The sequence below is a fragment of the Clupea harengus genome, chromosome 7 (genome assembly GCF_900700415.2).
Source record: "Clupea harengus chromosome 7, Ch_v2.0.2, whole genome shotgun sequence".
Classification (NCBI taxonomy): Eukaryota; Metazoa; Chordata; class Actinopteri; order Clupeiformes; family Clupeidae; genus Clupea; species Clupea harengus.
This window is the reverse complement of record NC_045158.1, coordinates 19,655,767-19,678,714: the sequence shown is the minus strand read 5'-3', so window position 1 is coordinate 19,678,714 and position 22,948 is coordinate 19,655,767. Positions and strand designations below refer to the sequence as shown.

At 42.2% G+C, this 22,948-nt stretch overlaps 1 protein-coding gene across 1 annotated transcript; it reads right to left on the bottom strand.

The window, feature by feature from the left end:
• Window positions 1–1,821: 1,821 nt before the first annotated feature.
• dok2 (docking protein 2) lies at window positions 1,822–22,101 on the bottom strand. The gene is made up of 6 exons (XM_031570775.2): window positions 21,961–22,101; window positions 17,605–17,733; window positions 17,049–17,216; window positions 14,123–14,234; window positions 3,243–3,418; window positions 1,822–3,094 (listed from the first exon to the last, which is right to left on the bottom strand). Exons 1-6 carry the CDS (start codon window positions 22,018–22,020, stop codon window positions 2,087–2,089), a joined length of 1,653 nt encoding a protein of 550 aa, XP_031426635.1. The 5' UTR covers window positions 22,021–22,101; the 3' UTR covers window positions 1,822–2,086.
• Between the last annotated feature and the right edge of the window lie 847 nt (window positions 22,102–22,948).

Here is a 22,948-nt window from a genome sequence, read left to right as displayed (position 1 = left end):
ACTCTCCGGTCCCTTCTTCAACTTAAGCGTGCTTATTGAGATTCCATTAGAGCCAACTGCCATGAGGGTTTGAGAAGGACAGACAAAATGCCCTCTCAGGCGATGACGATGTTTTCTGTTATGTCAGGTATGAACAGGAGATAAAATGTATTAATTTGGTCCTGATATATTTAGTACCAGACAGGCTGACATGGTATGTATGCAATGTTAATGTTTGTTGGTTGGGGTTATAGTTAATCACAACTCATAAGTCAGTTTGTGTGTAAGTGGTATTATATATTGCATGAATATAACATCATTCTGTAACATTAGGGTTTAATTAAAATGTGGGGAAAAGAGACTGTTGTGCAACCCTGATAGGCCATGGTTTTGTTTGCTGTTTGCTGTTGAGAGCCAGGCTTTTTACACTTATAAAATAACCATGTCCCTCTGTACCACAAGACACCTTTTTTATTCTGAGAGTCTCACGTGCAGCCTTTGAAATAAGTTTACAATAAACACTTCTGACACAACGACGCACCGCACTCATCTTCCTCAAGCAGCCAGCAAGAATCAAAAACACTGGAATGCACTGTGTGGTGCTGTGGTGAAGAGAGACAGTGCCCCCTACTGTCAGACAATTGTAACTGCAATGAAGAGTGAAACGAAGTGGAGACACAGTGGGGATGCTTACATGCACAGTGGCAGACTCTGGCAATGATGTCTGGCCCTGGTCAAGGGTGGGCCTACTGTCTAGGTTATGTGTTAAAAAGATTTTGACACTCATCTCACACCAGTTTTGTGAAACTGTGTTTCAGGGTGAAGTCTCTGACGTTGCTGAGGCCACAGGAGTTCATCTGTGAGGCAGAAGTACTCCGCATCCTAGTGGTTCACCGCTCAGGCACTGAGGTCCAGCCCATATGGTTCCTCTCCGCCAGTCCTCAGACCGACCACTGAAAGCCCTGTTTCTATTTCGCTTCTCTCGCTCTCTCTCTCTCTCTCACTCTTACACACACGCACGCTGCTATGTGCATTCTCCCAGGCTCAAACAAGACTGAGGACAGAAGTGCATGTTCAATTAGCACTTTTTTTCATATGCAGTGGAAAGCACATAGGAGGCATGACTCAATTAACCACCATGTGAGAGTGAATCAACTGCAGAGTCTATTCACATGATCTCATCTATTGGAACTAGAGATTTCACCATGGCGTCAGTGTGCTGTAGGCAGCCTCAAGCGATACATCTGATACATGCGACAGAACAGGTTAGGGGTTCTGCCAGTTAGCTTTCGACTGTGTCCCACTTTTCTGTGATACTTAACACTGGGTCCACAGGGGACGAGGAGAGGCATTAGGCTGCGCTTCAGGAAAAAGCTTCCTGCCAAGGCACTTTTCTTGGGCCTGATAAGGACATGGTTGTGATTGTACAGATACCGGTAGAAACCAGGCAGTGCTATTGCAGTTTGATGTCACACAATGTCATTGTGTGTGTGTGTATGGGGGTGGGGGGTTGGGGGTTCAGTGGATGTGGATGTGTCTGTGTATCATTGCCCTTGTCTGTTTACAATTTCTCATGAGGCTAATAGTTTAACTTTGAATAGTGCAACTCAAAATATATATATTTTTAAATAGTAACTTGATGAAAGTGCATTACCTGTTGAGCTACAGGCAGGGTAATGGATTTGAATTGCAGGGATACAGGACTCACACAGAACCAGATACAACACACAACTTCCTGTGTTCTGTGTGTTGCTTTGGATAACACCATGTACTAAACAACAAAATGACATGACTATTGCTGTACCACAGTCGTTCCATGGAAAAATGATGAGACCAGACACCTCACAGTTTACATATTTTTAAATTACCCCAGCAGAAGTGCGCGATGCCACAAGCACATTAAAGTTCACACATTCAAGACGGCTGTTGTAAAATGTCCAGCCTGGCTCCTACTCAGTTCCTGTTTCTCGAGAGCTGAGTCGTGAATAACAGCATGACAAAGTAACAGCATGATCATGTCATGCAGTCTTAAATTAACTTCAGTTCAAGGAGAAGCAGTATCTGACATGATCTGATGAGAGAGTTCAAAGTTTGTTTGTGGACATCTTTAACTCGACTGATTTTTTTTCACATTCACGTTGTCATAAGGGGACACAGCGGTTTCCCCGTTACCCTCGCACTCCCGTTCAGAGGAAGGTGGGAAGGCTCTCCTGGGCGGTTTGGGGACGGCGTAGTCATCGGCGTTTGGGTTGTACGGGTACTCGTGCCCACTGGGTTCCCCCGCCTCGCCCAGCATCTTCCACGCCTGACCTTTCACCTCCTCAGGGTTGTCATATAGTGATGTGGAGCTGGTGGTTGGCATGGAAACAGAATCGGATGCAGCCACCCCTGCCGCAGCCTTGGCAATGCCCTCTGGCTCGTCGTAGATATGTTCGGCTCGGGTGTATTTGTCCTTTGGGCTCTCATTGCGAACCCGGTGCACCCCACCAATGGCCATCTCGTCGATGGAGTCATAGAGCGGGTCGGCAGGGTTGTTGTCTAGCACCCCAGCCTCCTGCTTCCCAGCCTGCAGGATGTCCGCCATCACGTTCTTGGCAATAGTGTCGAAAGGGAGCGAGTAGTCCGAGTCAGGCTCTTCTAGGCTCTGGCACCTCTCTGTGCCGTGATCCAGACTGCCCAGGGTGATCTGCGAGTAGGTCTGGTCCTCGGATTTGGCTAGCGGACAGCTGCGGTGGTTCTTTACCTGGCTCTTGCGCGGCTGTGGCCGGGAGTCCAGGTTGAGGCTCTTGACCCCGGTAAGGACTTTGTCAGCTGGGGCGTCCAGACGGGACCTCTGTCCGTCGGGAGGGGAGCGCCCAGTTCTGGTCTGGCTGTACTGGCCGTCGTTCACCATGGAGTAGATCCTGCGATCCTCCACTATGACTGCAGGGGGCACCGGCGTCTCCTTCTCCAGGGCGCTGTTGCCCCCCGAGGGATGCCTGCGGGACATTGTGGGCCGTTGGAGGTTGATGGCAGCCTCCACAGCCTGGAAAATCTCGTTGCCTTGCTTCGTGTCGAACTCAAAGTTGCCCTCGCCTGACTTGCACCTTCTGCCCGCCTCAAAGGAGAACGTAGCCTATACAGAACGGAAAGATTTCATGTTCTTAGAAAACGCATGTGGGAGCGATCATATTTACATGACAATTATAAGCAAATGCAAAATGAAAGAAAAGGTCAACCACTGCCCCCATCAGAGCTGTGAGTATCCATTTTGAAAGCGCTACCTTGTCCCGTCCGAAGCGCCTCAGGAAGCGGTAGGGCCACGTGAACAACACCTCTCCTGTTCTCGGCTCCTTCAGCAGGAGGCTCTCGTAGTCGGTCCTCATCAGGTAGTATCCCTTCATAGCACATTTGTCTGCTATCTCCGACCGCCTTACACACACCTTGAAGTCTTTCATCACTGTGGAAATGACAGAGAGGAGATGTGTGTTTATTTGTATGTATACGCGCGCGCGTGTGTGTTTGTGTGTGTGTGTGTGTGTGTGTGTGGGAGGAGGGGGGGAGTTCTTATCCAACAGCACTTCATTAAACATAAAAGGGCTGCATGTGTCAGAGCTGTAAAGGACATGCTGATCATGCTAACCAGTCTCTTTCAAGTACTGCAGAGATGGCACTGAGGTCTGCTCAGCAGCTGCAGCCATCCAACACCACTGGGCCATTTGTTTCACAGCTACATTATTAGCGTGGGAAGGGGCGGGGTGCTAAACAACACTTCACTTTTTTTCAGAAAGTCAATGCATTTATCATGGATCTCAAGACTAGCTGTTTTTTTTCTATTGTATGAAACTGTTTCATGGTTACGAACAAGAGACTTCTGGCTGAGAAATGGTATTGGAAAATGGATGGCAGGACAAACAATCCTGTTGTCTTTTTTATCACCGTGAAGCATTTTTATCACTCAGTTTGGTGCCACAAACAGATTCTCTCTCTCACACTTTTTTTCTTTCTTTTTACATGGTTGCGCGCCTACTCTCCCTGAGTCTCTCTCTCTTTTACTGTGTGGAGTGGGAATGTGGTCATTTGTCTTGCCTCTTTGGCCGTTAGACAAATACTGAAAGGGGCTTGGCTGGGAAAGAGCATCTCCTCTCCTCTCAGGGGGGGAACCCCCCCCACCACCAACACCGCCACCACCTCCGAAGCGTAATTACAGCCGAGGAGCAGGAGAGTGAATGTGCTGCATATGCAGGGATAAGGTCCCCCTGCCGGGACTCTCCGAGGGAATGTTTTCCTACACAGGAGCTCGGCAAGCGTGATCGAATTCCATTAATATCCGGAAGCGAAGTGTCAAGAAGCGGACAAGCACGTTCTGCTTTCGCTCGCTGACTTGGAAAAAGCGTCTGCACAGACAAAAATCTAAACCATGGGGCAAAGGCGGTGGGGTGGGGGTCATTTCAAAGGCTGGGTTTGTTATTTGGTTGAAGTGTTGAGGGGGGGGGGGGGGGGGGGGGTGTTGTACTGCAATGACTTTACTGTCCACAGAATCAGCTGTCCACACCTTTTTCCAGTGATACATGGAAGGAAGGGGGAAGGATGTGAGCGGTGCATGTCGTCCTATAAGAATCACAATTTCAGGCAAAGATGATCTGGATTCACTCCAGCAACTACATTACATGGATCCACTTCAAACATGTTCGAAACACTATACTGTCAGCCTGAGAACAGAAGGCTCACTCACACACGACCCCCCTCCCTAGAAAATGGGAAGGCAACAATTTAAATGCTGTCAGTTGCCAGTCAGTTTCCAGAGGTTGGAAAAAAAACATGCATGGAAAATACATCAGGCCTTGAAGCTTCATGTCAGTGTGTCCTGCCAAACTTGTCAAGCCTATGGAGAGAGAGAGAGAGAGAGAGAGAGAGTGTGAGAGAGAGAGAAATGGAGACAGAGAGAGAGAGAGATAGATGGAGAGAGAGAGAGATAGATAGAGAGAGAGAAAGATATATAAGCAAAGAGGCAGAGAGAAAGAGGAGAGAGCTGTAGAGAGAGGTAGAGGTAGAGGGAGACTGACAGGCAGCGGTTCAGGAGGAGGACATTGTGTTCCTGTCACTTGTGGCCAGCGTGGTGCTACTGAGAGGAAGTTCGCGTTAGCGGTGGCAGAACAACTTCTCTCTCTCTGCAGCTGCCTTAGCTTCTCGTCGGGGTTCCACCTTTGCAGACAGACCCAAACTAACTGCCACCGGAAGTGTGCAAGCAGGAAGTGAGTTGGTAGGCTTCTGTGAGAGCAAGCCTCAGTATCACCCCTGTTGGTAGGAAGTGCTGTTTTAAACTAACCATGGTCTATTTATGGATTTAGTAAAGGAAGTTTGTGTGCTGTCCGAGTGTTTAGTTCCTTGTTTTTCATATGAAAACATCTCCTGCAGTGCATGTAGTGTATGCATCAGCTCCAGAAAACCAGGACAACAGTAGGGCTTTAATTAGGGCCTTATCCTTAATTCAGGGCATCATGAACTACAGTATATTGTTTATAAACAGAGTTGCTATATCTGTCCATTTTGTACTCTCAACAGAGTGAACAGTTTTGCTGCTAACAGCAACCATCCAAGCATTCACACCTTACATCCTCCCCTCTCTGAACAACCATGTGTTGCTTCCGACCTCGTTCGTGCTTTCTATTCTCTGTCTCTTTTTCTCTCCCTCCCCACCCACCCATCCATCTCTCTTTTTCTCTCTCCCTCACTCAGCCTCTCTCTCTCTCTCTCTCTCTCTCTCTCTCTCTCTCTCTCTCACCAGGTGTGAGCTCATGTGAGGAAGCTGAGGTTGAGGGACGCTGCCCTCTGTTTAAAGAGCAGCTCATGAGTTATCTATGAAGTGCATCAGGGTTTGAGCCGTGCATTGTGTGCATTATGCATGGAGCACAGCCAGTCAGAGTTATGCGCCAGTGAACACCTCAGGCCTCAGCCTCGTCGAAATAAACTCTGAGAGAAAATGTGCTGTTGTTATTGCCGGGTAGCAGGAAAACTGCGAGCTACAATCACCAGTCAGCAGTAGGTTATCTTTGCCTCCCTGACCTCCCTGTGTGCCGCCCCTTTGACAACCTGTTTCACCAAATCATGTGTTTTAACTATCATAGGCTGCAGCTGCTGGCTTGCTCATGTACTGTTCCTCGTCTGAACCCCTCAAACATCTGAAAGCGTTTCTGTGCGAGATGAATAATGAATAATGAATAATGTTCTGTAAAGTTAATTCGCAATTTTTTTTTAGGCCCCACTGAAAAGCTATCAGGACTAAAGCAAAAACCAAAAGGAAGAAGCATCTGAAGTGCTGTCTTCAATGTCAAACTGGTGCCCCGTGGTGCTAAAAAGTGTTGCACCGTTAGATTTTGCCGCGGACAGAGCCTGGGAACTCCTCTTCGATTCACTGACCTCACACCAAAAACTCTGCCCGACCACTAGAGCCATGAAAAGGCCTCCAGTGGTGCCCAATCAAATCGGGTGGCGGGTGGCTTCGGGCCATCTATCGGCGTCTGTAATCGAGCCTGCCTCCTTCCTTCCAGGGATAGTGAGCGGGAGGGGGGGTGGCTTTGATCTTCAGCTGATGGAGCTCAGCGATATACACCCCCATCACCCCACCCTCTTCCTCTACACACACACACACACACACACACACACACATGCACAAACACACACCACACCTGGCTGCACCTGCTCACACAGTGCACCACACACTGTTCATCTCTCTCACACGCGCCATGATGCAGTTTAAGAGAGTGAAACTGCGAGATCCATGATGCAGAGTTACGCCTGGTCTGTGGAGAGCAGGATAGCAGCCTGCAGCAATTTCTTCTTTTCTTTCTTTTCTTTTTTTTAAATTAGAGCGTGACAATACACTAGCAATGGGGCTGTCTGCTTTGTTGGGGAAGTTGAAAAAGGCCACAACAAAAGCCTTGGTTTCATTTAGAATTTTGTCCTCCAACCTCAACTTTAACTTCCGATATTTTTTGTCATCAGTTTTTTTTCACCTTCAAAAAAAGTCTTCCCACAAACAATGTTCATCTGTTGTAATCATCATCTGCAAGATTCACAACAGTAAGATAATACATCGGTGCATCATTCACTGATCACAGCAGCGTGCCTGAGTTCTTCGATCTATCAGCTTAGAGATCAAGTGACGCATCCATACACACACACATTTGGCCTAATCGACTGGTCCTCCATTGTGCTTCACCTTCAGGCCACGCCTACCAGTGCAGTGAACAAAAAGAGCTCCACTTAACCTGACCAGTCGTGTCATATCATTCACTTTGCTCTGATACTAATATCGCTCCACAGCTACCCTCCCCATTTTTTGCGGCTGTTACCAGAAAACGACTCACTACAGTCAGTGCTTGTGATTGGTCAGCTGTTCAAAAATAATTTGACGCAGGGCTTTTTTTTTCTGAGAAGTTGAAGTTTTTTGCTGGTGAAAAGCGCTGGTTTTTGAAAACACGGCCTACTCCATAGGATTATAATGTAAAACAGACATTGACAGCTTCAAAAAAGATGCAAACTGTGAACACAGCCTTGTATGATTAGACAATGTCTGGGGGACCTTAATATCTCCATAAACATGAATTGCTGTTTATGTGTAACATCATCTCAGTGGAGGCAAAAAGAGCCCTGTAAATCTTCATTTAAGCACTCAAGCTTTTGAACTAGCAGTCAGGCTAACCACTATCTAGTTTGCCGGCTATGCACTGTTTCACAACTACACTTACTACTATGCCAAATGTGCTTGCTGTGCCACAGCCTTGGCGCGAAAAGTGTACTCGAAGTGTTTTTTCAATTCACAAGGTGTTTTTCAGTATATAAAAAAAAATACTTAAAAAAATGTGATGCTGTATCTGCTAGGCTATATGTTTTATGTTAGTTTGAGGTCCATATCCTATAAATTACACCTTATTTTACAAGATAATGCTTTTCCTGAATATCGGAGAATAATTTTGCCAAAAGGCAAGCTTTCCTATCCCTGAAAACTACATTTTGGTTTACACTACATTTTGGTTTACCTGCTGTAATTACTAAATATAATTCCTTACTCATTACTGTTAAATCACATACTGGGCAATGCTTTATTTTATGTACCAGATCACTGGGCTAATGTCAGCACCCTGACTGTGGGTGAGTCATTGCTCAAATATTGAGTTGGTTTGAAGGGTTGTCATGAACATACTTGTTTTTTGGAATTGTTGAGAAAAAATTACCTAGCTTTGATTCATGAAACTCAGGAAGGATGATATCCACAGGTGTAACAATACATTATACAAAGGTATTTCTGGTTTGACTACCATTAACAAAACTAAAGGTGTTGTGATGTTAATACAGAGAAACCAGAGAAACTCACTTTAAGGTACTAGTTGAAAGTAGGCTTTTCTTTTTGTTTATGCTCTATCCACCTATGACCCTGACTTCTTCTCTGTGCTGACAGATTATCTTCTCAGTGTGTCAGATTCTGAGGTGGTGATGGGGGTTGATATGAATGCTTCCATGTCCACGACCCACTCAGATCAGCAGTGAGTGAATCCCATTGTCAGACACTCTCCACTGATAAACCCAGGCATTGTATGTCTTCTTTATCATTGGTAGATGCATGGCGTTTGCTTAATCCCTTCTACAAGAGCATATACATTATTTTCATCAAGGCACAAGTCCTACTCTCGTATTTATTTCTTGTACTCTTTGGCCCGTGTTCCTGTCTGATCACAGCAGTAAAATTGAATCAATTTAATTTAATTAAGTAGTCTTAATTAAGACTCTCTTGATGATCCCTGTATACTCTGGGATGCAGTCAAGCGCTTCTTTCGTTACTTTTCAATTTCATATGCATCGTATCTCACTCATAAATCCAGTCTTAAGAAAATATCAGATTTTTAAGATCAGCTTGTTTCATAAGAGATCAAATCAAGATTATTTTTCTTTCCAAACAGCCACTAGAATAAGTGTTAAAATAAATCAGTTATTAAAGGTTAATGCAGAGTTTTTTAATCAAAGAACGAGGCAAAAATACAATCTTAATGGGAGTAGACCTAGCCATCTTTTAGCTTTACAACTTTGCAGCAATTACATTTTGCTAACATTTCCACCATTAAATGATCCTCTGGTGAGCTTCTTACTGACACAAAACACATTAATGAAACCTTTGGCTCCTTCTACTGTACTTTATGTACATCTGAATCTACGTAAGAATGTGCTGCTTTGCCTTCTTTTTTTCCACACTTAATTTACCATTTGCTTCTCTGGCAGAACCAATAGCTTTTGTGGGGTTGGAAGAAATAAAATAAATTCATGAGGAAATTACAATATCCAGGTCTGGATAGAATTCCACTCTGAATTTTACTCCACTTTCTGGACTGAGTTAGGCCGACTTATATTAGACATGAGAAATAACTCAACTCGGCAAGGATCCTGCAGACAAGACATTTATACAGCTGTTATTTACATTCTTCTGAAAAAACATACAGACCCTGGTTCTAGTACCCCAGCTCGAGTTCGATCCACCTTCTTTGCTGGGAACAGACATCAAACTATCTGCTGTCGCAGTACTGTCGCAATGACTACAGTTTTTTATGACCAAGCAGGTTCATGAAGACAACTGGCTTTATTAAATCACGCTTTGCCTCTGACCATCTTCAACGTCTTTCACATATTATTTTTCTGTTGTTCAGTCTAACTCCCTGTGGGGTATGTTCTTTAGAAAACTTTTCATGAAAACTTTTGATTGCCTTAAATTGTATCTATCTTTGGTTAGTTTTCAGTATTCTAATTTATTAAATATGATATTTTTTTCTATTATTTATAAATAATCCTGCCCTGTCAATTCCTCATATTTTATATTCATTGTTTAACCATTTATTTTGGGTTATATAACAAATTGGAGCAAGTCATCTTTTCTTCCACTAAAGTTTGACCCTGGATCTTCGCCTCTACCTAGTGCAGCACCTTTTGTCAAATCCTTTAAATGTCTATGTATAGACACATACCCTTCCTTTTATGATACTATTACCAAATACAACAAATCCTCCCAGATATCCCAGACATTTTTAATCCACACTTACCTAACTCTTTAAATGCTCGGATATCTGTAGTTAAAATCCACACTTACCTAACTCTTTATATGCTCGGATATCTGTAGTTAAAATCCACACTTACCTAACTCTTTATATGCTCGGACATCTGTAGTTGAAATTAACATGCTCCCTCGTGTACATTTCTATAGTGCCATGACACCTTTACCGCCCCCAGTCCACCTCTGGGACAAACTTAATTCTGTTCTCCTCGAATATATTTGGAACGGGAAACACTCCTGTGTCAAGTTGTCCACTGTCCAGCGCAGTAGGTGAGATGGATGGCTTTCTTTCTTGTCCCAATTTCAATCTTTACGCCCAATCATTTATCCTACAGCCCACATCGGTCTGGCACAGCTAAGATGCCAGACTGTTGTGGAGGGCTATTGATGAGTCAATCGTGGCCCCCCATGAATTAAAGGGGCCTGTTTTTTACAGTATTCCTATTAGACAATGTAACAAAACACCTTGACGACACTGGAAAGAAAAACAGGATCCATGCTGAAATTGTAAGTTTTTCATTTGAAAACACTCTATTATGATACTCTGAGTGGGCCAAGGGCAACCTCAAGGTTCTCAGCAATATATTCAATGACAAAAGTCTGAGGACATTTCAGGATATTAAGACACAATACACTGTACCTTGCACTTCATGTTTTATGTATTCCCATATTAAATCAGTTCTTAGTGCTGACATGCAGAGCTACTGATACATCTGCTATGCAACTTAATATATTCCAACCACTATAGCTCTAGGTTTGCCTTAAATCCTCATACAACACTCTTGGAGTAGATGCAGTTCGGTCAAAAGATTTGGAATGTGACGTAAAAGCCATTTTTTCTAATCAAACATTGGGAAATAATCACTTAAAAAGATTATCCTAAGAACCCAAATCAGATGATACATTGCAAGTTGCTACATAGAATGTACAGCATTTGACCCCACCATTCCATTTGCATCTCTCCTCCTTCATTTGTCTCCCATCTCCCCTCTCCTTCATTTGTGGTCTCCGAACTGTAGTTCATGTTCTCAAGCAAGGACTTTTCTTTTCGGACTGCCCAGCCATTCACTCATTCTGGCATTTCAGCAGAACCTACTTCTTGCTGCTTTCACAGCAGCTAAAAAACTGTTGATTAGTGGCTGGAACCCCTGCATTCAATGTCTAGACATTTATGGGCTCTCAGCGTGCTTGATATTGTTTCTATGGAGCTGTCAACAGCTCACATGCATGAGGCTAGCATCGGCACTTTGGGGAGGTGGAGAGCTGCTTTTGATAAAGTTAAAGCATTATTAGCTGTTAACTGTTAAAACACTTTATTTTTCGCTTTTATTTCTTATGATTTTAAAAAAAATGTCTGTTTATGTAGCATACAGATGTATTTATTTGCATAAATGCTTGTATTTATTTATTACTGTCAATCAGATGTTTACCTCAGGTGGATGGAGGTTGGATGGGGATGCAGGATTGTTTCTGTTTATTGTATTTGGTTTCAGCAACTTTTGTATCCATAAAATAAAATAAAATAGTTCACATATTGACTACATCCAATTAAAACAGAGTAGAGGCTTTATATGCTTTGAACAGACCACATCGCTGTCTGTCTGGATAATGTGTTTGAGTTGCACCTCTGTGGTCCTGTAACCACAACATTCCTTCCTCAGCAGCTGTCCCAAAGAATGGTGTGTCAGCTTGCCGAGGGAATGGCACTCAGCTAGTGCCATCTGAAGTCTCAGTGAACAGGAAAGAACCATTTTACAACTTTCAATACTTTTCTTATCTATTGTCTATAAAATTATCTACAACACAATGACATCCGTTTCCTTATGATTGGGTACTGTTTACAAATATTGATAAGCGATAAGTGGCTCATTGCAGTAGAATATAGACAATAGAAAAATCACGGTGAAAGCAATTTGTTTTAGCGTAGTTAGCTTTAGCAAAGCAATACATTGGTAGACAAACTATGAATGCTCTGCACATTATTTATAACATCGCTCAGTATATAGCCTCTGCTTATCACTCCTAGTTCAAAGTTCAAAGGCAGCCATGCCATTTTGTGTTCTTGCAGTGATTACGGTCAGCAGTCTCGTTAACCTCAACCGGTTCATACCTCAGTCTGTTTAGCCTGTTCCACCTAGTTTCACAGAGCGGTTTTGAACCCTACCTATCTTGGGGAGATATAAATAAGACCGTGGCGAGCGCTTTCACAGTGGTGAGACCTTTTTTGTCTCTCTAGTCTAATGCAACCGAAACCTTGAATGAGAATCACACAATGCAAGTCAACAGGACAAGAGCCCAATTAATTGTCCATTTCACAACAGTAAAAACTGTATTTCCTCTATTCTAATAATTCCACAAATGAATATGCAGCCTGGAGCGCATGGTCAGTCTTTATACTGAGTGATCAGTCAAAAGGACAAGGCCTCTGCATATTTATATGGAAACAGATGGGCCTGTTAGAAACCATGAATGCGGCACCACTTCAAGCAATGGTGTGTGTGAGTTTAACACTGGAGTGGAGCACTGGACCATGCACATGTATGGCTCAGCTTATGACACCCAGAAAACTGAAATTGAGTCATTTGGTCTAATTAGGTTGTGATTAAAGTGATTTGTGTGTGTGTGCGAAGCTGGCGGACTAATTCAATCCCAGATGTTTAGGTAGGATTGGGTATGATTTCAATAATATGGACATTTATTAACGTTGTACTACGAGTGGCCTGTTTCTGAATTTTTCATATTTTTCCTCTCTCTCAGTCTCTCTCTCTCTCTCTTTCATTCTCTCTCACTCTGCCTGTCACTCAAACATTTGTATCCACACATACAAAGGTGTCTAAAGTCTTGTCAGCATACATGTACAATTTGTCTGAGTCAAGAGAAAGAAGAAAAAGCAGAACTGTGTGGATGTGATACCAAGGGCAGAGAAGATTCAGAAACATGTGAGAGTAAAAAGTTGTATATACAACAAAGACTGCCCTGAAAATATGACTCAGCAAGCTTGGCTGCTTATCTCTGCACAGGGGCAATGCACACAGTATTTTGGAACACACAGCGATGGCAGGATGTAACATGTTTTTCACTGATAAGTGGTCAGTTCGCAGACTGAGCAGACTCTGGTGTGATGTCGCTTCTTACTACCACAGAAAAGTGGAAAGAAAACGGCCACAAAGTTCCATCACGTAATGGAGAGTAAGCCTGAGCTCAACAGAAGCATTACAGAACCTCGAAAAGGCTTGTTGAAGGACCTAGGCACTGTCTTAACTTTCTAACCAGACTTTGTTTTTAGTCATGTCTAGAATTATCATCATGCAACCATTGGTTAGTTGTACGATTTGTTGAGAGGACATTTTTAAGGTAACATTGCAAAATGCAAATGCAAACACTCTGCAGAGCATAACTGATGCAAGTTTGACTGATGCATAACAGAGTGTGATGCCTATGTGATATGCATGATTTATGCAGCCACTGGCCTCGCTCAGTGTTTCCAAGACCCTGATTTCACACTTTCACATGCGTAGACAATCGCTCTGAACAAATCTGTGGTCCATTCTAAATAATAGCTGGAAAAAAAGTGTTTAGCCTCAGTCACCTCTAATATTTCAATTCCTTATTGGACACTATAAGTATAATCCACTCGCATATCAGAAATCATGCATTGTGTTTTCAACTTTTTTCACTTATGAGTCATACCTTCAGAGAGAGAATGAAAGAGAGACGAATATATGTATAAACCTTCTGGTTTAGGACCACAGCAAACCACAATCTCCTCATAATAACTGAAAAATGTTACCTTTTGTAATGCACAGTATAGAAAGCTGATACATATCATTTTACTCTGCCCCATAAAACGCGTACAGAGGATGTAGCTAGAGATAGCAGTGTAATGGGTTCAACCTCTGAGAATATTATAATCTTCATGTCTTTTGTCCGTTAAGTGTTCACCGTTCAAACTGTAAATGCTTTAGGTATAACTGTATGTTTAACTGAGCTGTTGCTCATTGTGTTAGTATGTATTTAATGACACAGAGTGCTGGGGGGATGTACGTGCTCGTGGTAATATCCTACCATTTTTTTCACCATACAGGCTGTTTTGCTCCATGCTGACTCCATCTGTGTCTCCCAGAACCCGGGGTAGGCTGCCTCTCCTGGGCCCAGCACCGCGCTCAGCTTGGTTCATCTGTAATGCAACACAGGAACTCATCAACACAGGCTAGCATTGGTTTGCTGATATACAGGAACACACCAACACAGGCTAGCATAGGTTTGCTGATATACACTAACACACCAACACAGGCTAGCATAGGTTTGCTGATATACAGGAACACATCAACACAGTCCAACATAGGTTTGCTGATATACAGGAACACGCCAACACAGGCTAGCATAGGTGTTAGCATAGGTTTGATAATATATAGGAATATACTAGCACTGGATCACTGATACACAGGGAAAGGAATATGCAAGGGCACGTTTACAACTTCTGCCGTATTCTTTATGCACTCGCAGAGGTCCACAGATAAAACATGTGCAAGCACAGGCTAATTGATAGACCAGGACAGGTTCACTGATACAAGACAACACAAAGCACTGGGTAGCTGAAGCACAGAAATACACCAGAACAGTGTCGAAACAGTGATGTGAAGCCGACAGGAATACACCTTCAACAGTTGTATGAGTTAAAAATTGGCAGGAATATACCATGGTGTGTTCCTTATTATCCCAACCAGATATGAATATACTGTACAATAACAGTTTAGCTGATGATGAAATTAACAAACCAGCAGAGTTTAAATAGGGACAAATAAGCATTAACTGTTCAATCTAAGACACAAAGTGACTTTTTGCTGGTGTTCAGTGGTGTACAAAACAACAGAAAGCACCAGGGAGCTGATGCAGAGGTACAGTGAAACATGTAAACTGCTGTATTGTCTGACAGAGACATGACCCTACAAAAATACAGGGAAGTAAATCACACTGGCCAATACATCTCCAACATGCAAGCAGCCTTATCAGCTACATACAGTAATTAAATTAGAACACCATTCAAAGATCCGACATGAATCACCTGAGCAACCCCACTGGGTACTATAGCTTGCACGAGGTCAAATCTGAGGCCAGCTAATTTGCTATTCAGTGAAATTCACAAAACAGCCTGATTAACCTATACTGTAGAGCCTATACATTAACCTATATACTATACAGTATCTGACATGGTGCTTGGTATAGCTTAATGGATTCATTTAACCTATACTATAGATAGATCCACAGGTGTTTTACAACAGATGATCATATTTGACATGCACCGCAGGACATAAAGCTTGGCTCAGATAATGGAAACGCATATATATATATATATATATATATATATATATATATCAGCTAAACTGTAGCTGTAACATTCAACATCCTGATTCTGTTCTCTACTGGAACAGAGATTAAGTCCACAAATTAATCCTGCAAGATCTCAGTAATGCTCAGATGTAATGCTCAGAAACGAAAAGATTTCCTTTACAATATTGACAATGTCAGCTGATTTAAATTAAGCCATTTGTGCACAGTTGGTGTCATTAAATAGAAGTAACAGTAGTTCAAGTCATGACAACTTCATCATCTGCATAATATTCAACTTGAATATGTTAAAGACCAACCATATTTATGACAAACGAAGATACACCCTATCAAAAAGCTGTTTTTTATATATATATATAAGAGATTGAGTGACATGTTCAGGTAATAAAAGACCCATTTAGATAAAAATAGGCATAAGCACATGTCTGATGCAGACATCAGATGATCTTAAAAATTACTCGTAATCAGCTAGAACTGGCTGTTTGACCAATTAAGCCTTTTTCAAGCCTTGCGTCAAAGGGACTCCTTTTGTGTGCTTTGATTATAAGTCATGTGGAGGAAATAGATGGCTTTCGATGTTGTTCTATTTCCTGGATTCATAATAAATGATAAGTTTCCGCTAGTGGCACTCAACAGCTCATTTGGACGGCCTGGGACTGAATGCCAGGCATCCGACGGTGATTGTGATGTTCTAAAGGTGAATGGAATGAGATTTTTCTATCTCTTTGTCTGCGGGTTCCAGGAAATTGACTGGCTACTTAATGGATTCATTTGAAGAATTCTAAGAGCTGCGAATGGCTGTGACCTCAGACAGAACTGTCAAGCGTTGCCGTGGCCGCGTAGAGGCATTGTACAATGGAGCTATTGCCAAAACCTAATGCAGCACTGCACAATGATCATTTAAAATTGCAATTGCTACTGCTGTAGGCAGAGATGGGCTGATCGCCTGCCATGGCAAGCTGTCTGATTTGAAGCATGGCTCTGACATAGTGCTTGGTATAGCAGCTGTGTACCGGGCCATAAGGGAGAGTCAGGCATCTCACCCTTTAGCCCAAACACAGGTTTCTTTCTTTTCTTTATTTCTTTTTGGTTTTATTTATTTTTCATTTGTCTATCATTGCACCTATATTTCAGTTCCTCACCCTAAGTTAAGGAATATTGACTAGTTCTGCAAATTCTAGAGATTGCTGTAACTTGCTAAACAGTTGTATGCTTGTAAAATCATGTCATGTTTGACCCTATTGAATCAATATATTTTGATGTGTAAATTAAATGTTTATTTTTTATTTTTATTGTAAGCACAATGATTAGTCCACCACTGGAAAGCTCCTCTGTGCAAACAAACCTACATGCACCACTGTTATCATCATATGTGGTGGTATATGACATCAAAAGTGTCACCCAATTTACAGAGACACATTCAAACTCACCTTTAGTAAGGATATCTTTTTGTATTTTATACTGACAGTTCAACTGTATCTGTCACAACATAGCTAAAATGTCACTTGGATATTTTATGGTAGTGGCAGTGGTATGGAATTGTTCACAAAGGCCAGAAATACTATCAGCAATGCCAGAAATACTAGTGTGGCCTACCAGCTCACCAACTACCAACAATGATGGAAAATATTGCAATACATACTGGGAAAGCAATTTCACAAAGCTTCTGTGTCCAGTCCTCCAGTTCGGAGTTGTCTGCGGCGAAGATGAACAGCTTCTCTGTGGTCTCGACCAGGAAGGGCCCGCAGTCCCGAGGACAGCCCTCAATTTCCACCTCGGACACGCGGATGCAGTCACTCAGTTTTATCACCTGCAGTTTCACAACAGGTCAGTCAGTGCAGGGTCTCACTACGATTCTCACTAAGAGCTTCTGAATAAGTTCAAGGACTTTGTGGATGGAAATGCTCTTTTAACTCCTAAGTTCATGATGAGACTTAACTCATCAAAGGCGGTAATGAAAATATCATTAAACCTTTAATATATCTGGTCTCTCATTGCTGGGAATGTTTAATGTCCTCAATCGTGTTTACAAGCTTCCGTGTAAACTGTGGATGAAAGCAAATCATCAAGACAAAATACTGACACTATAGCTCCTTTAAAACCTGTGTACGTGGGATAGCACGGAGCCTTTTGGTACAAAGCTAACTCATTTAGGATTTATTGTTTACTCATGTTGTTTACTCATAGTCTGGAATCACCTTCTTGTTGTCCTGCTTGCGGTTGGGTTTCTCCAGGGTGCTCATGCCGTCCTTACATTCAAAGAACTCCAGACGAGAAATGGAGCATGTGCTGTCTCTGTACAAGATGGTCCACACCTTCTTCCATTTCTATAGAGAGAGAGAGGCAAGAGAGATGTTAAAGGAAAGGAAAGCAAATGGAGAGAGAATGGTATGAGTAAACAAGAGTAGAGAAAGAGAAGAAAGAGAAGATGACATTAAGAGTCAAAGAGCTCCAATGGGTGACGTAGAGGCAGGCAGAGCATTTGCAGTTTTTTTCACGAACGCGTGTATAACTTTTTCTTTCTATCTTTCCTTCTTACTGTCTTTCCTCTTGCTCTCTATCATTCTCTGCCCCATAGTTTCCATTGCATGCATGTTCCTGTTAACACCATTTAACTAACTCACTTAACGTAGTAGAGGAAAGTGAATCAAAAGAATAGTTTCATTTTCTTATCTGCGTTGAAATCACAGAATAACTGATGCTCTCAAGTATCATCTCTCTCAGAGATTATGTAAAATATTACTGTAAATATCATTTGAATCTTTTTTTTTTCCTCTGAGCTTTGTTTCAAATTGGTAGAGAGTATGGCTCCCATGCCGTTAATATGGCTCCCATGCCCGAGGAGGTTGCCAGTTTCATCACAATGCAGGAGGGAGCTTCTTTCAATAACCTTTTTCACACTCACACCACTGAATCCTAATCACGTGATCAAAGCAAAATGTCAAAGATTTAATCTGTGTAAGGACAGGACTCACATGTGGCAAAAAGAAAGTATAGCTTAATGTGTGCAGAATTGTACAGATCAGGTCTGTATCTGAGTGAGTTATGAAAGGGATAGAGAGAGAAAGAAAGGTTTGAATTAAAAATACCTTAATGCCATTTGAACTGAATTGAACCCAAACAGCATAGAACTTCACTGAACCAAGTGCTACTGTTAGAATGAAAGACTGAGGTGCTGCGCACACACACGCACTCACACTCACACACACACACACACACACACACGCACACACTCGCACGTACACGCACACACACTCACACACACACACACAAAAGTTTAGTGTGGTTTTTTCACTAACTTACATAACTCAAACACTGATCAGGAGAGATCATACACTAGATAAACACAGATATTCAAGTTTTTCTGAGGCATTTTCTCATGGCTAATGTCGTAAACTCTGACCCCTCACAGATACAAGCGGACAGAGTGGTTACAATGTCTACAGTGACTTTTCCAGTTTTCTTTTTCACTGACATTTATCAGACGCTTTTATCCAAAGCCACTACAACTATTGCACTGACACTTTTTTATCAGTACACGTGCTCCCTCCCTCGTATCAAACCAATAACATCGGTGTGGTTGGCATCTTGCTTTAATAGGTGAAGAGGTGCAGTATACAGTCTAACCCAACCTAGCGCAATAGTCTTAAGAAAAACCGTGGGAAACATCATTATAACAAGTCTGTTGAAGTGCTATGACTAAAGAAGTAAGCTCTTTGGAAAGAACCACTTCCTTTTTTCACCAGTTAACAAAAGACCAAATAAGCCCTTATAATACGTCGTTTGTTGGTCAGCGGTTACTCCAAGATGATGTGAACGATCTTGTTCTCTGAACTCTGAACCCTGTTGCGCCTGTTCTGCTCCAACCTAGGCCGACACTCTCAAAGCCATCCATGGGGAAACATGCGAGTCTGATAAGGTGAGGAGCCCATTGGAAACTACACTTGAGGCTTGCCTGAATCACAGTGAAAGAAACAAGTGGAAGCATTTGGTGCTGCACTGTGTCCTTATGTTGTATTTGCGATGTCTGTCGACGAAACTAAATATGTGCTGAGTTTGATGCATTTTTCTCAGCTAACACCCTGCTGGGTGCGGTACATGTGGTCACCTTAATTTAGCCTGTTCTCACACCTATTGAAGTGCTCTGTCTCACCTTTATCTGGTTAAGTTATTTTAAGTTAGGCGTGAAACCATCTACTCTGGGAAGTAATCAGTTAATGGCTCCACAGACCTGAGCTAAGTGTCAGGGAAGATACACCATGCAAAAAGACTGCCCTGTTTAGTCAGTTAGTAGTACTCTCCACTGTAATTCCATGCCACCCACCATTCAAATGAAACCGTTTGCTGTCTTCTACATGCAATGTATGTCAGAATGGAGATGTGTTCTATTGTTCTCTACCACCCTACCATAGCAGCTATTACTCCATTGGTCTTTTCTTGAAGGTCATGTCATTGCCTGAGGTATACTACAAGGAAATATATAGATATTAAAGTTGGTTCTGACAATGATGTCTAACTGTGGTCTATAGGTGGGATTAGGTTATAACAAATGTAGTGTTCCAGCTATAACTTGTAATAGGGCTGCGAACATATGAGGGTTTTGGCCTATGGGTCTTGTTTTGTCCTGAAGGGATTTATTTTTGACATACATTATCCCTTTCATATTATTTGTCAAATGTGCTCTGGTTAGTTGAGGTTTTACTGAAGAGTGTTTGGGACTGAATTGCTTGCCCACCAATCAATCAGTAGAATGATAATAGATTCAAATGAATAATAAGGGCATGAGATGTTTCCTATCTTCTTATATCACCAGTAAGATAATTCCTTAAAGGTGCAGCAAGCGATCCAATCCAATACGCTTTTTGTCAAATTCAGCAAATATCTCCTTACAGTCAGCTAGCTTTCGGTTCTGTGTGCACGCACAGAGAAAGATTTGTTGTTCCAACACAGCCCTGGCTCTGTAAATGGAAGAAAAATGGAAAATGGAGGTTGCTCTACTGCTCGACAGGTGGGTAACATTAATTTTGCTGTTCCACAGAACCAATAGGTCAGTATTGTTTCGTCATCTTTGCTAATGTTTGTGATGTAAATTACATTCCCATTCCCAATGACATTCAGCTTATCTTCTCGATTTCCAGGATATGCTGTTGTTAAGATATTAGCTATAGTAACAGGAGAGTTGAGAGTATGGCTGTCTGGAGTGGCTGTGCTGCCTCTGGGAAACCATCTCGTCCTCTTCACAGCAACAACTGTAGTGACAATTTGCTAACCCTACACACAACCTAGATAACTTTAGTTACATCATTTGTTGTGTTGTTGTTCGCTGTATACCATGGCATTTGTGTGTACAACATTTGCGAAGGGTTGTATAGCCACGAAGCCATGTTACCCTCCTTTTTAGCTTAGCTGATACAAACCTATGGTCAGTCACTTTAGTTAAGTAAAAAAAAAATCTCGCTAGTGGGGTGTATTTGTTTTGCTGTTAAGTTCAAATATCAACAATCTTTCTCCAGTATCACTTTACTCTACCTTTAACAGTCAATATTAGGATGTAATGGCTCATTGGAAAACACTATGTGTTACCATCCCCTTGTCACATGCAACAAATCTCCCACGGCATCTTCCTAATTTGAAGCTAACATAGCAGCTTGTACAGTAATTGTGCATTTAATTTTGATGTTGGTGGCAATTCAATTAATAGGCATTAACAGTAAATGAGTAATTAGCATTCAGTCGAACTGAAGCCTAACTGCCAGTGCTGTGGTGATGGATTTCCTCGTGCATCGTTTGCTCAACCAAAAAAGATGCGACAAGTTTCCATGTGCAATCTGAAGTGACATTAACTTCCTCCATCAGGCACAACAGAATTGGACTATACCATTCAATACTCTGAGAACAAACAATCCTCCTCTGATCCATTGTTCAGCGGTGTTAGTGCATAGCTGCTCTTGACCCAGGGACTCATCAGAAGTTGCAGTATTTATTTTTTTACACTTACACAAAGACGTAGACACCATAGGATGTTTGGCAAGGAAACAGTGGTTTAAGATTGTGACTGATAGAGATCGTAAACTGATACCATCCAACATTAGCTTATGTGACTTCCACTTGCTTTTATAAGTCTTTATATTATACATTAAGTCATTTAGCAGATGCTTTTATCCAAATGATTATCATTATATATACAAACTTTACATCAAGGAAAAACTACTACTCATCTTAACAGGCTTTGAACTAGTGGATATTCACCTAAATGCCTTCAGTGATTCAAGTTTTGCTAAAGCCCAAATCCTTTTTTAGCTAAACCGTTCACTTCAACGTTCACTTATTTTGAGAATTACAACGTTTATGTGACCGGTCAGTTATTCTCCTCCTCTGTTGGTTGTCATGGAGTTTACCATACTAAATGTGCAGACAACAAAGATACCTCAGTCAACGTCCCAGGGCACCATTGAAGGCATTGAATCACTATTTTAACATCCTTTTGGAGGATACAAAGAGGAGCTTCATGTCTGCCCGACTTGTGAACCTGCATCGGTCGAGTGACGTCTTACCTTGCCGAACCTCTGCTGCTGCAGGTACAACATTCCTCTTTTCCTGATGTCTCCCTCCATGTTTCTTCTGTTCTCTCTCTCTCTCTCACTTTCTCTCTCTCTTTCTCTCTCCTTCCCACCAGGACCCGCGTCTTTCCTCTCTCTCTCTCCCTCTCTCTCTCTTTCTTCTCTTGCTCTCTCTCTCTCTCTCTCTCTCTCTCTTTCTATCTATCTCTCTCTCTCTCTCTCTCTCTCTCTCTCTCTCCTTCCGACCAGGACCCCCTTCTCCTTCACTGGCTCAGTAGGGTATGACAGTCAAGCTTTTGTGAATTGCACAAGCACAACAGAAATCTTTACTTCCTGTATGCACTGCAGAAGTCTTTGTATGAGCATGCGTTTGTGCGTGTGTGTGTGTGTGTGTGTGTATGTGTGTGTGTGTGTGTGTGTGTGTGCGGGTGTGTGTCCTGGTGTGTGTGTGTGTGTGTGTGTGTGTGTGTGTGTGTGTGTGTGTGAGTGTGTGTAAGTGTGTGACCTTTTGGTTCATGGCTTTCTATCGATTCAGTATCTACAGATGTAAAAAAACGGTTTTCTATGTAATTACATAAGCATCATACAATCACCAAACAATGGTCTACCATATATGTTGCCATAATAGGTCAAGGTGGCAAGATGGCTCAAATACGTGTGTACACCAATCACTCACTCTGTTGCTATTTTTAGACACCTGTGACTGTGGTCAACACAGGGCATCCTGTTTAAGTGACAAATTTTCCATCAGCACACTACGCTCATTGTCGAGTCATAGCCACTCACCCAGTGACCACACTTCAAAGAGGAAGTCTCCTCAAGTAAAAAAAGAAAAAAAAGAAAACTGAAACAAAGACTGAAAAGGTTGTTAGCTGTTAATGCTGTGGGAAAGCTTTTCCATAGCCATGTTTATCTAATCAGTTGTAACAAATGAGAGCCAGATTATGTTTTTCTTTCGAGATTTTAGTCTTGTTGGTACATT

Bases quoted from the DNA above. Each gene is read 5' to 3' on its own strand.
- dok2 (XM_031570775.2), bottom strand. From the start codon at position 22,020: ATGGAGGGAGACATCAGGAAAAGAGGAATGTTGTACCTGCAGCAGCAG. The intron at 17,734-21,960 runs GTAAGACGTCAC...CTCTCTCTATAG, and splicing joins AGCAGCAGAGGTTCGGCAAG to AAATGGAAGAAGGTGTGGAC. The intron at 3,095-3,242 runs GTAGCGCTTTCA...CGTTCTGTATAG, and splicing joins GGCGCTTCGGACGGGACAAG to GCTACGTTCTCCTTTGAGGC.